Consider the following 14,203-nt stretch of genomic DNA (forward strand, 5'->3'; position numbering starts at 1 on the left):
AATAAATAAATTATTACAAGCGGAAAGAATTTTTAATTTATTAAAAATTTAATATAAAACTGAATTATTTATGATAAAGAGGTTTCATGTGCACAACAAAGTGCTCTAATTCTACTAGTATTAAATACACATTATTATTATTTTATTTTATTTTTTTGGAGTTAATGACAATAATGGTTAACAATTAAAATCAGTGCCATGCTGTATTTTTTTTTAATTTTTTGTGTTTCTTCCATGCAATCAAACTAGGCAATGTTTTAAATTTAGGCAACAAAGGCAAGAAAAAGGTGATTCATAATTTTGTAAAGTCATTAACCATGAAGGGGTGTGCCCAGTTTATAAATACAAGGAGGTGTGCCCCGACAAAGTATTGTATTTTTTTTTTTACTATTATTTCGTATTCGTTTATATATAGTAAGGTGTACTTGTTTGGTTTCTTTTGCTGCCCCTTTTCCTCTCTCTCTCTCTACTTTCTCTCTTTGCTCTCTCTCTCTTTCTCCATTAGAGACTGACGGGATTATTTTCCGGCATTGACTCAGCTCAGAGGGACCACAACTCCGGCCACCAGACTCACCGCCAGATCGGCCGGTGAGCTCAATAAATATATTATAACCATTTTCATTTTCATGTTTAATTCATGCATATTGACCAGGACCAAATAGGTTGTTATACTTCTTCCATATCACAACAAGATTCTTTCAAGATTTTGTTAAAGCCTTTTTTTTGCCCCCATGATCCTAGCCATTTAAACCGGATTAAATTTACCCAATTTACTACTCAAAAGCAGAATTGTTGTTATCCATCAAACACATACCACTTCTGCTTTCTTTATTATGTTTCCTCTCATGCTTCCCCATGTGTTTTTTTCATTGAGTAAGATATAGCTGGCTTCACTTGTTGGAGATTTATCTGGGAAATATATTGATTTCTCCAGCGTTTATAGCAAAGATGCTATTGTTTTTCACCTTTTTGGCTCTTTTTATCCGGAAGGAAATTTTATTTATTTATTTTTCCCATTAATCTTTCGCTGTCTCGATGCATTTTCAGTGTCAGGTGAAGGTTGTATGAGAGAGAAAATGTGTTTGGGGGCTTTGGAAGAGTAGAATTCAGGCAAATGGGAAAAAATAAAACAAGGGCTGTCAGAAAACACAGGGTTTTGGCGCTTAGCAGCAAATTTTTAGCTGCTAAGAGGATTTGAGTTAAGAAGAACAGAGAAGTGGAAGAATTGTGCAGGAATTCCCAGGGGACGAGAATGAATTTTAGAGGGGGAGTTTTGATTCCACCTGATAAGCAACTTCAATTTATGGATTCTTGGATACCTGTCACACCAGAGAAGCCAATTCCAACAAGATCTCATCCGATCCCAGCCGACCGGCTCGGGAACCAACTGGGGACACCAAACTGGCATCTGGCCGGATTCTCAAATGGGTATGCAGAAGAGGTGCAGAATTGCAATGGGTTCGTGCAAAATTTGAACCCAATTGGACAGGTAGTTCAGAATGGAGGATGCTATGGTTATGATGGAGGCTTGGCTGAGAAAACCCGGATGATTGATCACATTGTAAGCCCCTATACTCAGACCTTTGATAATGACACCACTGGTTGGAAGACTAACCCAATAACACAGCTTCTGCTAATGCAGAATGCAGATTTTCTAGCCACTGCAAACAGAGGCCTCAACAGAAGTGTAAACATTGCCTCAGAGAGACCTCTGATTCCAAATTCGCGTTCTCAAGTTGACTGCAGCCGGAGACAGAATCACTCTGGTACTCTGTTTCTCAACAACCAGAATCACCACTCTGGTTATACGCCCTTGAGTAATTTGGCAAATACACCTCTGATTCCGAATATGCATTCTCAAGTTGAAAATGGAAGAGATTCATATCTGGGTAGCTTGTTTCTCAGCAATCAAAATCACTACTCTGGTTCAAAGTCAGTGAGCAACGTTGACAGCTTCTCCCAGATTCCTCAGAGTAAGTGATTTCTTCTCTCTCCTTTAATTAAGACTGCCAAATACAAATTATTCAATGAAGATCGTTTTTATGATTTTTTTTCTTTTTTTTTTTTTTTTTACTCATTCCTCAGTGACGAAAAAATAGTATATGAAGTGGGAAAAAACTTATAAAAAAAATAAAAAATAAAAGTAAAAAAGACCGGATCAACATTTGATACCATGTGGAAATAAATCAGTCAATTTTTTGCAGTAGCTCTTAATCCCAAATCTTTCATTAAGCATGTAGTTGGGTACTTGTATTTCCACATCAATTTTTTTTTTTTTTCTAAGTATATTTCCACATCAGTGATACAGATTCACAATAGATGACTGCTTGCTTCATGGGGATTATTTATACAATATGAAAATTGAATCATTTCTGCAGAAGTATTTTAACATTTACTCTATAATTTCTCATAAAATAAAAGAAAATAAAGTACTTACAGTTCAATTTATGTTCGACAATCCTTTTGCTTTTGGGGTAATACAAATAAAAATTGAAATAAAATAAATCATTGTGCTTTTTTGTTACTTATAATGCAATTAAAAAAGAAAAATCCATTTGGCATCAAAGCGTCACAACCACTATGATGGTACAAAACATTCATCTCAGTTGTCATTATAAAATGAAAAACACTTGATTTGTCTTGTGGTTGTCAAGTGGCAATCAGGAAAGCAAAGGGCATTTTAATCATGCTGCTCTTTTTTCTTTTTAATATGCCAAAAGAATCAATGACATGACTGATGCTTATTGTAATCAAAGCAAATGCTATTAGAAACAAAATAGTTTATTGGAATGTCAAAAGAAAGAATAACTTCATCTCCATTGGATTTGCAAAATGTTTCTTTCATTGTTAATTTGCTTTTCATTAAGCAACCAATTGAAAACAACAAAAACGATTTTTCCCTACAGATGGATTCCTTGTACCACACCAACCGTACTATGATCTGAATTCTCCACCAACAGAAACAGATGCTGTCTCTGGTGTTACCGACACCCTCCAGTTCAGACCGATAACATTAACACCAGATCAAGTCAGCAAGTTGGAGAACAACCAGCTTTCTGCAACATTGGACATCACAAGAAACGAAATCTCAAGTTATGAGAAAGACAAGGAGACTTTAGTCACATCAACAGGAAACCAGGTACCTCAGCAACATAGTGATGAACTCCTGCAGAGCATTGTAGACTCGTCACCTGCTGCCATTTCTACACTACACCAGGAAAACAAAGATTCTGAGAAGGGAGATTTAGGCATTGATCTGAACAAGACACCTCAACAGAAACCACCAAGACGAAGAAAACACAGGCCCAAGGTAATCACTGAAGGCAAACCCAAAAGAACTAGGAAGCCTGCAACTCCAAAAGCTACTGCAGAGAACCCAACAGGAAAGAGAAAATATGTACGTAAGAATGTTCGGAAAGAACCAATAACTGAACATGCAGATGCTACAAGGGGGACGACAGATCCTAAAGATGGAACTGCAATAAAATCATGCAGAAGAATTTTAAATTTTGACTTGGAGAAGACCAGAGATGACAGCCAGGGCACAGTAGATGGTCAGCAAGAGTTGCAGCATAGAAATCAAAGGACCTTCATTTTGAACTCAGACACTCAAGCTACACAATTGTGCTCTGGAACATATAGTGTGAAGTCAGCTGTGCAGATAGACCAACAGAATGAATTAATGGTAGAATACCAGCCACCTGGAACCATAAGTAACCTAACCCCTTCCATGAATCCGCTACAGACTGACTATAGATCACTGCAAGAATGGCGAGCAAGTGTATCCCAATTAGCTACAACAAAAGACCGGCAAATAGAAGATTTACGTGCCATTGAGAGAAATGTAGAAAAGGGATATACTAATCCCACCCAGAACAGGTGCAGAAATGGATTCACTCCCATACAGCAACAAATTCATGCAGAAGGAATGGACCAAGTTGTCTTTCAAGCAAAAACTAATTGTGAAAGCATTGAGAAAGCAATGTCCACCCCTCAACCAGTACTAAATTTTCAATCCAATTTGAGTGCAGCAAGGGGGTACAAGAGACAACATTCTCACACTACCGAGCACATGCATCCCAGTATCAAAAACCCAATGGGCTCATTGTTGTGCCAAGAGATATCTCAAGTGCATGAATGTCACAGAAATGGTTGCATTGTTAGCACGGGTTTTTCAGAAAGCCACAAAAAGAAGAAAAATGAGAGTGGATTCCATACAAACATCTCTGGAATGCATTGTGTTACAGCAGTTGAAGATGGTTGGGGAAAAGTCAGGGCAAAACATGGGCATGATACCAATGCAAATGACTGTACTACAAAAATGAACCATGAAATTTTGAACTCCTACTTGGAAAGTAACAAAATTGCATTGAGATTAAGTGAGGTAAACAAATTTACCACTGACAGGACCAATCACTCCATGTCTGCCAGAAACTTTCTGCCAATGCAACAGTTTTCATCTGAACTGCATTCACACACAGAAAGGATGGGAGAGACCAACAGCCTAACTCTGGTCCAAAGCTTTCCTTCCCTAGCTGCCATTCAGGATCGTAACCTGCACCAGCAATCCCCTCCCAAACAAGTTCCTGAACTGGAGAATGGACAGTTACTCCAAACTTCCGGTGTGAAGTCAGCTAGAAGAAATAAAAAGCTGAAAAACCAAGATGCCAATTATGATCATCAGAAATCCTCAGCAAAAACACAAGGTAATTTCCATATTATAAAAAAATTTACTGTAGCAGTTCCTAAGGTTCCATGTAATATATTAGTATGTTTTCTGCTCACTATATTGATAACCTCTTGATGTTTATAGGTCCACCAGCATACCACACACCTATTGATGAGATAACATATAAAATGGAGGGTCTTCATCTTAACGAGGGAAGCAACAAATTGATAGGGCAAGAGCATAAAGCACTTATCCTATACAAAGGAGATGGTGCACTTGTTCCATATGGAGAGGTTGAATTTTTGAAGAAACGTAAGCCACGGCCTAAAGTAGACCTTGACCCAGAAACAAATAGACTTTGGAATCTTTTGATGGGTCAAGGAACCGAAGGCCTTGACGGAACTGACAAGGAGAAGGAGAAATGGTGGGAAGAGGAAAGGAAAGTTTTTCGTGGCCGAGCTGACTCATTTATTGCAAGAATGCACCTTGTTCAAGGTACAGTCCTAACAATTTTAGCCTCACTTCGAATCATAATCAAGTCTTCTGCAATTCACATATTTTAACCTCAAGATAGTCAGATCTACATTTGTTTGAAGTATTCCTTCTTGAATTTTTTATTATGGCATGCTCTTAAAATTATTTAATAGCAGAGTTAACTAAAAACATAAAAGAGTTGACACATCAGAACAAAACCAGAAAGAGATGTATGAATAAACAGAGAGTATTACAAAACTTTTTTTTTTGATAAGAGTATTACAAAACTAGAACGTCACTATATGAAGTTCAAAAGATCAAATATGAAGAAACGAATAATAATATGGGAAACAATAGGATAAAAAAAACCATCACTGAATTGCAGAAATTGAGAGAATGAGTTTTTCTTTTAGAATAAATTTTCTAAATAAAATGCTTACCAAATGGCAAATTTGCAACTAAGAAAAAATTTGGTAGGTGTTATGTAGAAGAGGCAAATAGAGAACCAATGATGAAGAAAGTGTACTATGCATGGAAAATGTAAATCTAACTCAGTTTAAAAAATAATAATAATGTAAGATGAGCACAGAACTCGCACATAGAAATTCAAATCAATAAAATAAATAATAATTAAGAAAAAATTAACAAAGAAGGCATAGATTTAATGTAGTAGAGCTCAAATTAAAGTCATCGGAAAGTTTGCTAAAAGTTTCTAAGAAATTCTATATGACAAATATTATATCTAATGTGAACCAACTAAGAAAATCAACTACTTACATAGAAAGTTATCCAAGTAGATGATATTAACCATAAAATAAAATGACACACTTCACAGGAGATAGACGCTTCTCGCGATGGAAAGGATCAGTTGTTGACTCAGTGATAGGAGTCTTCCTTACCCAAAATGTTTCAGACCATCTTTCAAGGTAATTTATTATTTTCACATAATTCCACTACCAAATTTCCCATGAGAGTAAACAATGTTGATGATTTCTTCCCTTCTCTTTGCAGCTCTGCCTTCATGTCTCTGGCAGCACGATTTCCTCTCAAGTCAACAAGCAACAACAGGACATGTGACAACATTGGGACAGACACACTAGTCGAGGAATCAGAAGTCTGCATTATAAATCAAGATGACACCACCAGATGTCTTGAAAAGGTATCAAGTCAAACAATCTACAATGGAAGCTATATGGCACACCATGAATTAACAGAGCATCAAAGAGACAATGAAACCACAGGAATAGAAAGGAGGAGCCTAATGGATGCACATAGTCAGAGCATGGAGGAAGAAGTTATATCATCACAAGATTCTTTTGATTCCTCAATCATTCAAGGCACTGGAGGACTAAGATCCTCCTCAGGCTCCAATTCAGAAGCAGAAGATTTTATAAATGGGGGCAAACACAGTGAGGTTTATTTTCCAACTTTAACAAATCTTCTACAGATGGAGAAGACCACATTCCAGGAATTTTACAGCCATGAAAACAGTTGTCCACTTATGGATGAGGGATCCAGGTATGGGCATAAACAGTCCGAATATGTAGAGCATGGCCAGAAAAAGTCAAGATTGGACAGAGATGATTCCAATGGACCTTCTGCATTTACTTATCCAAACAATCCTGACAATTTACGAATGCAAGTACAAGTGGCTGCTTCAGATAACTACCATTCGCACATGATCCCAGACTCTAGAGTACCTGAAGTAGAGGATTTTGAAGCATTGAGTGAGGAAAGCATATCCCCCTGGTCTTCAACTGCAAAAGATGCAAACGGCAAAGGCTTTAAGACCAAAGTACAGGAGAGAAGCGGAGCTAAAAACACAGTGCAACAGAATGGGCAATTGCAGTGTCAAGATACCCCAAGAATGGGCCCATATGTACAATTAATAAACCACTCGGAGCAACAAGAAAGTATTTCCCAACCAGTACTACACACTGTACATAATCAACCGTCCTGCCACAACCATCAACATGATATGAAGGCCCTTCAATTGCAAACCCCATCATTTACAGAACCTGTACAACCTGCCGATGCACTGGCTAAAAGCCAGAATAATGCCATGCAGCATGTCCTAAGTGTCCCTAAACTCACTGAAACTGCAGAGAGAACCTCTGTAGTAAATAAGCAAATACACTTGGAAAATGGATTGTTTGAACCAAATTCAAATGGGCAAGCTTATTCTTCTGTTCAAGCATATGGTGGAACAAATGCAAAAATTTCAAAAGCAAAAAAAGGAAAGGTGGAGAGTGAGAAAAAAAGTACATTTGACTGGGACAGTTTAAGAATGCAAGTGCCAGCCAATAGTAGGAACAACGAAAGAAGCAGAGATGCACTTGACTCACTGGACTATGAAGCAGTAAGATGTGCAAATGTTCTTGAGATATCTAACGCTATAAAAGAGCGGGGGATGAATAATATGCTAGCAGAACGAATCAAGGTACACGTTCTAAACTAGTCTTCAAAGCTTTCTTTTTTGCAATTATCAGCTTCAAGCAGCTCCACAAATATAGCATTATTTAACACACAATTATTCTTTACCCAAAAAAAGTAACAATGGTTTCACAATTTTTTATTAGTAACACTGGTATCAAAATATTGCAGGCATTCCTAAACCGAGTGGTTAGAGATCATGGAAGTATCGATCTGGAATGGTTAAGAGATGTTCCCCCTGATAAAGCAAAGTGAGCCATTCCATAACCACCTCACTTCTAAAATATTACATGCTACCACCACTAAGTTAACAATGCCTTACAAAACACAAAGTGGTCCAAGTCTGGAACAAATACTGTACTGCATCTAATTGTAATAAAATAAATTGTCATTTTTTCTTGCAGGGATTATCTGTTAAGCATACGAGGGCTCGGGTTGAAAAGTGTAGAGTGTGTGCGGCTTTTAACACTCCATCATCTTGCTTTTCCAGTAAGATTTATATTAAATCTACTTCCCGTGTATAAGGGGTAAAGAATATCTTTCAATTAACATATTAATTAATGTTTTCATAAAGGTTGACACTAATGTTGGAAGGATAGCAGTTCGATTGGGCTGGGTTCCCCTCCAACCCTTGCCTGAGTCACTTCAGTTACACCTCCTAGAACTGTAAGTACATATGCCATTTAACGATAACTAAATCCTTCCATTGTTCAGAAATGATAATCAAAATCCTACACAGGTATCCAATGCTGGAGTCAATTCAAAAATATTTGTGGCCAAGATTATGCAAACTTGATCAACGAACACTGTAACCTCGCATCCACTCTCATCAATTTTTATTGTGCAAGTATTTTCACACAAATAATTAGGATAAAAGAATTGCTATTACTGACTAAGAAACCATTGCTACAACAGGTATGAACTGCACTACCAATTGATTACTTTTGGAAAGGTATGTAGCAACATACAGTTTTCATATGCTGTTGCGTTCAACAGAATATTTGTAATTACCAACTAAAGAAAAGGAAAAAATTTGTCATGCTTTGATATCTATGCAGGTTTTCTGCACAAAAAGTAAACCAAATTGCAATGCTTGTCCAATGAGAGGAGAGTGCAGACACTTTGCAAGTGCTTTCGCAAGGTTTGCATCCCAAAATCTGTCCTATTGCTATCTCTACTACCACCATCATGAAGGCATATAATCTTACGGCAATTCATCAGAATTACTAGTATTCTCCATAAAAAATATTCAAGCCTCAATGATTTGACAACTACAATGCCTTAAAATATATAAATTAGTATTTAATTCACAAGGGCCCAATAATATTTATAAATATAAATTAATAATAGCTAAAGGCCTTGTAGCTCAACTAGCACTTCCTGATGCTTCTAATAGAGACGTCCAAGGTTCAAATCCTCCCTCCCCCAACTATCAAATTATCAAGAATAATAATAATAAATAACTACCAGTGGCTCCTAGAAGTAATTAATTCTTTTGTGATATGAACCCAGATGAAATTTGAAACCTTTAAGTAAATAAGGCATGAGAACAAAAAAGCAAAAAAAAATGAAGAAAACTAGAAGAACAAAATGCAAGTCACCTTATCAGAAAATTGAAGGCAGAGAAAAAAGAAAGACCATTGTTCTCAATACCACCCAACTCATCTTCCCATATGCATGAATGGCTTATACTCTTAATGGAATGAAACACCTTCGTCTCAAGACCTCTAGCTCATCTTCCTGTATATATGAGTCACATATTCTCCTAATTAAACTGACAAAAGGCCCTATTTTGTGCAGTGCAAGGCTTGCCCTGCCAGGGCCAGAAGAGAAGAGTATTGTGAGTTCATCTGTTCCCATTGCAACCGAGAGAAACCCTGCAGTAGTTATCAACCCCATGCAATTACCTCCACCTGAGAACAACTCACTGAAAGTAACAGGATATGAAAGCCGCACATGCGAGCCAATCATTGAAGAACCAGCAACACCAGAACAAGAATGCACAGAGGCAACAGAAAGCGACATTGAGGACGCATTCTATGAGGATCCTGATGAAATTCCTATCATCAAACTCAACATTAAAGAGTTCACAACGAATCTTCAAAATTACATGCAAGAGAACATGGAACTTCAAGAAGGTGACATGTCCAAGGCTTTGGTTGCCATAAATCCTTCTATACCTACACCCAAACTGAAGAATGTGAGTCGGCTACGAACAGAGCACCAAGTGTAAGTAGATATCTTCTCAAAATCTTAAATCCAAGTAACTGGGTTGAGCTGGATTGGATACAGTTCAAATTGATCCTCCTGAACTGAAATCCAATTTGAACAAAGCTATCGAAATCCATATCTCTTGAATTTATTTACATCATAATCATTGAATATTGCTAGCAGAAACTTGCAGCTTCTAATCAAATATAAAATAACTCTAACCCTAGTTGGAAAGACCCTTGGTCTTTGAAATTAGTAAAAAATAATATATATTGTGATAATAAATATAAGTCTGCATGATGCAGTCTGACAACTTCCATCCTGAAATGATGCAGGTATGAACTTCCAGATTCACATCCACTCTTGGAGGGGGTTAGTAAATCTCTAAAATCTAGAATTATTAAGCTACCTTTAACTAGAAAACTTGGTTTTATTTAAGCATTACCAACAAAATGCAGATGGACAGACGAGAACCTGATGATCCAAGCCCATACCTTCTTGCTATATGGACACCAGGTAAGCACAAAACATAAATGCCTTAAGTTGCTATTGAGATCATCCAATGTATCAACACAGTCAGAACCAAAGATAAAGTGAAGAGGTGACCAGGACCAGTCAATATTCCTGTCACCAAAATAAGGTGTAACATTTTTAGCATCTAATTTGAATCATTTTTGCAAAATTTGTAACTAGGTGAAACTGCAAATTCAATCCAACCACCTGAAAGAACGTGTGGATCACAAGAACCTAACAAATTGTGCAACGAGAAGACATGTTTTTCATGCAATAGTGTAAGAGAAGCTAATGCACAAACAGTCAGAGGGACACTGCTGGTGAGTGAACTCCTTTTAATGAAAACATAGATAATCATTAATTTAGGAAAATAAATCAGTAAACATAATAGACAATTTCTAATTGTTTACTGATGTTTACATCCTGTCAATATAGATACCATGCAGAACAGCAATGAGAGGAAGCTTTCCACTCAACGGTACCTACTTTCAAGTTAATGAGGTAAGTTTATTAAAACAATATGCTCACTGTACTAGTTCTGGAGCACAGCTGGAAATACTACCAGCCTGACCTTGTGAGTGTCAGAAACCTGTACCACATCCTATCAAGTAGTCTCACCCTCATGAGATGGGAGAACTATTTATAGTTTGGTCCCCTTCATATTAGTAAAAAATTTTAAACCATTAATTTCATGGTTTTCAAACCAAGAATTCTACTATCATGCAGGTATTTGCAGATAATGAATCTAGCCAGAATCCAATTGATGTTCCAAGATCATGGTTATGGAATTTGCCAAGACGGACTGTATACTTTGGAACCTCTGTATCAACAATTTTTAAAGGTAAGAGAATATTTATATACACGTATTTACTACATAGCTATCCCTAATTAAACAAAAAGCAAGCTTACAGAAAATGTCTATCAGGCCTATCAACTGAGGGAATTCAATACTGCTTTTGGAAAGGTATGGAATTCTAACTTCATTTATTCACCTCACATTATCTGCTTTTGTAGAGAACATCTTGTGCCATGCACATATTACAAGAAAAAAGAAGAAACAATACAAAGACACATTTTCAACTTCACAAAAACGCACTTCACTTTTCCAAATACCACTTGCTCAAACATATAAAATATTATATTGAGGATTGGATCATACAAATTCCTGGAAATTATGAACAACCTTTATTTCAAATTTGCAAGAAACCAAAGGGTATAAGAAGTTTGTAAATCAGTTTTAAACCCTTTTTTTTCTTCTTCAGGATAGTCACTTTTAGACCTAATTTTATGTAAATAATTAAGCAAGGCAAAACGAGTGGGTGTGTGTGTGTGTGTGTGTGTGTGAGAGAGAGAGAGAGAGAGAGAGAGATTTGTGAGTACCATATTGAGATACCAATAACAATATAATACATAATAGTAGCTCACTATGACAGGATAGGTGAATTGCTCTTCTAATTTAAAAGACAAAACATAGTTGACATGGATAGACTTACACCACCCAAGTGGTTGACTGAGGATTTGTATTTAAGGCCTAGTCTAATTCATCGTGCCTGTCTAAGAATATTATGCATATCCAAACAGTGATAAATCTACCAGAAAATGCAATAAAAGAAATATGAGAGAACATTAACCAACCCAATAGGAATCAAATGAGTCCCCATAAAAACATGAGGAAAAAAAAAAAAAAAAAAGGGAAATGCTTCAAAAGATTTGAACCCAAGACCAACACTAACCCTACCAATAAAAAAATGTATGATAATGCTTAAATGGTTGGAATGTGTAATCTACATATCCATATAATTTTCCTACCACAAGAAAAATGTGTATCATTGCAGACAACATAAATAATTGACTTCTTTAAGCATAGACCATCCCAAATGGCCAAAACTGTGGTATTCAAACGGTTGATTTTTGTCAGAATACATGTGAAATTGCACTACATAGCAAGATGTCAACTAAAATTCTTTATAGCAGGGTTGTTCTGTTCATATCATTCAAGGATTAGCATCAGTTCTACTTGTTTATAAGATACCAATATTCAACCATGTTTCACTTCCTAATCTTAAGAAAATTTATTTGCAGGATTTGTTTGTGTGAGAGGATTTGACCAAAAAACACGAGCTCCGCGACCTCTAAAGGCCAGATTGCACTACCCAGCAAGTAAGTTGGTCAAAACAAAAAATGAGAACAAAAGATAAACTGGCCATGATGCAGAGATGATTACCTGCAGAAGGTACAAACCGAGGTTGTTGGAACAAAACAAAAATGTTGCTGACTAAGAGAGAAGGAAGATCATTTACTAACAGATTGTTGTCCGTTCAATTCTTCTTCTAACATAAGATGCAGTTGCTCCAAGTTAGCCAGGCAATAGAAATTTTCAAGTCAGTGTTAGATCCTCTGACCAAAAAAATGTAATTTGAAACTATGATCATTATTTCATTCTTGCTCAAAACAGAGCCATTCTTCAAAAATTAGCCAATGTCACTCTCAATAAAAAAATTTACCTAGCAGAACTCACCTTTAGTTATCAATAAAAAGATAAATCATTAATCGGGAGAACAAATGTGTAATGCATGAGTGTGCAACAACAAATCTTTCCAACGTAATTTAGCAACACATATGCTTTTGGATTTTGGACAGCTGATGAAACTTATCAACAACACAGCTAACAAAACCACATGATAATTTCTTTTCCTGGATGATTAAAACCAAATGAAAAATATTTTAAAGAACAATCCTCAAGCCCACATTTTGGAGTTCACCAAAGATGACTAAAATCATTTTAGACACCAGACATATCAGCACGTGATGCAAAGTTCCTATGTTATGACCAACATGCTGACTCAGATACAATATCCTGGGTTTACAACAGCACATTATCTGGCAAACTAGTTCAAACCCAAGTTTTAATAATTCTATGAGAGGAAAATACAACAATGAAGGGAAGGAAAAGTACAAACTATATAACAAAGCCAGTGAGTATCTAGTAATCAATCAACATTGCCAATCAAGAATTGACATTACCAACAGAAACTGAATAAAAGCTGGAGGATGGGATCTAGAAGTATAGTTTTTAATTTGCAAGATGAACCATTGTGCTTAATGTGCATTGACATCCCCATTCATAAGCTCAAGATGATCTTTATCTGTTATTTGCTTGGTTGTTGGTTATTTGCAGATCTCATTTCTGTCTTCTTTCAAGAATTTATCATTATTCTTCTTTTCATTAGTTAATTTTGCTGTTTTCCCCTTTAATTTTTTGAGTGGGGATGCTTTCGTTTACTTCCCACATACTAAGATTTTTTTTTTTCATAAGTAACAAGTTTATTGATATCAAAAAGAGGAGCACCCTAGTACACAGGGAGTGTACAAGGGGTCAAACCATCAAGAACAAAAATTACAAAAATTTAAGAAATCAAGAAAAGATAAAAATGATTGATTCCGCAATGCAGCCAACCAATCCATTAAAGTTCTAAAGAAAAATAACTTCAAGTCTAATATAGATCTCTCTTTATCTTTAAAGCGCCTACTATTTATCTCTCTCCAAAGGCACCACAATAAGAAATGGGGAACAATCAACCATATATACCCATTTCGATGACAACCAAATCTACCTAGCCAACATACTAAAAGCCTCACTACAGATTGCAACATAACCCAGCTCACTCCAAACAATCCGAACACTATAGCCCACATATTCATTGCAACCGGACAATGAAGAAAGATATGATCAACCGATACACCATTACACTTGCACATGTAGCACCAATCCAATATCCAAACCCTCCTTTTTCGTAAATTGTCAATCATTAAGCACTTCCCCAAAGCAGTAGTCCAAACAAAGAAAGCTACTCCATAGGAAATCTTCCGTTTCTAAATACTTTTTCAAAAAAAGCAATAGTC

The 14,203-nt window shown here is 36.3% G+C and overlaps 1 protein-coding gene across 3 annotated transcripts; it reads left to right on the forward strand.

Annotated features, from left to right (window-relative positions):
• The first annotated feature begins 424 nt into the window (after positions 1-424).
• Positions 425-12,807, forward strand: LOC111983123 (transcriptional activator DEMETER). Of its 3 annotated transcripts, none has more exons than XM_065769550.1 (21): positions 425-588; positions 1,048-1,561; positions 1,628-1,973; positions 2,907-4,706; positions 4,814-5,164; positions 5,979-6,069; positions 6,155-7,583; positions 7,748-7,827; positions 7,981-8,065; positions 8,151-8,242; positions 8,316-8,384; positions 8,492-8,528; positions 8,635-8,717; positions 9,377-9,805; positions 10,123-10,159; positions 10,246-10,303; positions 10,481-10,620; positions 10,736-10,801; positions 11,027-11,141; positions 11,226-11,264; positions 12,383-12,807. In XM_065769550.1, the coding sequence occupies exons 2-21, from the start codon at positions 1,253-1,255 to the stop codon at positions 12,496-12,498; spliced, it is 5,772 nt and encodes a 1,923-aa protein (XP_065625622.1). In that variant the 5' UTR covers positions 425-588; positions 1,048-1,252; the 3' UTR covers positions 12,499-12,807. The 3 variants fall into 3 exon arrangements, with proteins under 3 accessions (XP_065625622.1, XP_065625623.1, XP_065625621.1); XM_065769551.1 differs by having other exon boundaries at positions 1,643-1,973; XM_065769549.1 differs by having other exon boundaries at positions 1,048-1,973.
• Positions 12,808-14,203: the final 1,396 nt, after the last annotated feature.

The sequence above is a fragment of the Quercus suber genome, unplaced genomic scaffold, assembly GCF_002906115.3.
Source record: "Quercus suber isolate HL8 unplaced genomic scaffold, Cork oak 2.0 scaffold_1201, whole genome shotgun sequence".
NCBI classification, from domain to species: Eukaryota; Viridiplantae; Streptophyta; class Magnoliopsida; order Fagales; family Fagaceae; genus Quercus; species Quercus suber.

Coding starts and splice junctions, on each gene's coding strand:
- LOC111983123 (XM_065769549.1), top strand. CDS start 1,253: ATGAATTTTAGAGGGGGAGTTTTGATTCCACCTGATAAGCAACTTCAA. Junction 8,718..9,376: donor TTTGCAAGTGCTTTCGCAAG/GTTTGCATCCCA, acceptor TATTTTGTGCAG/TGCAAGGCTTGCCCTGCCAG. Junction 10,160..10,245: donor CACATCCACTCTTGGAGGGG/GTTAGTAAATCT, acceptor AACAAAATGCAG/ATGGACAGACGAGAACCTGA.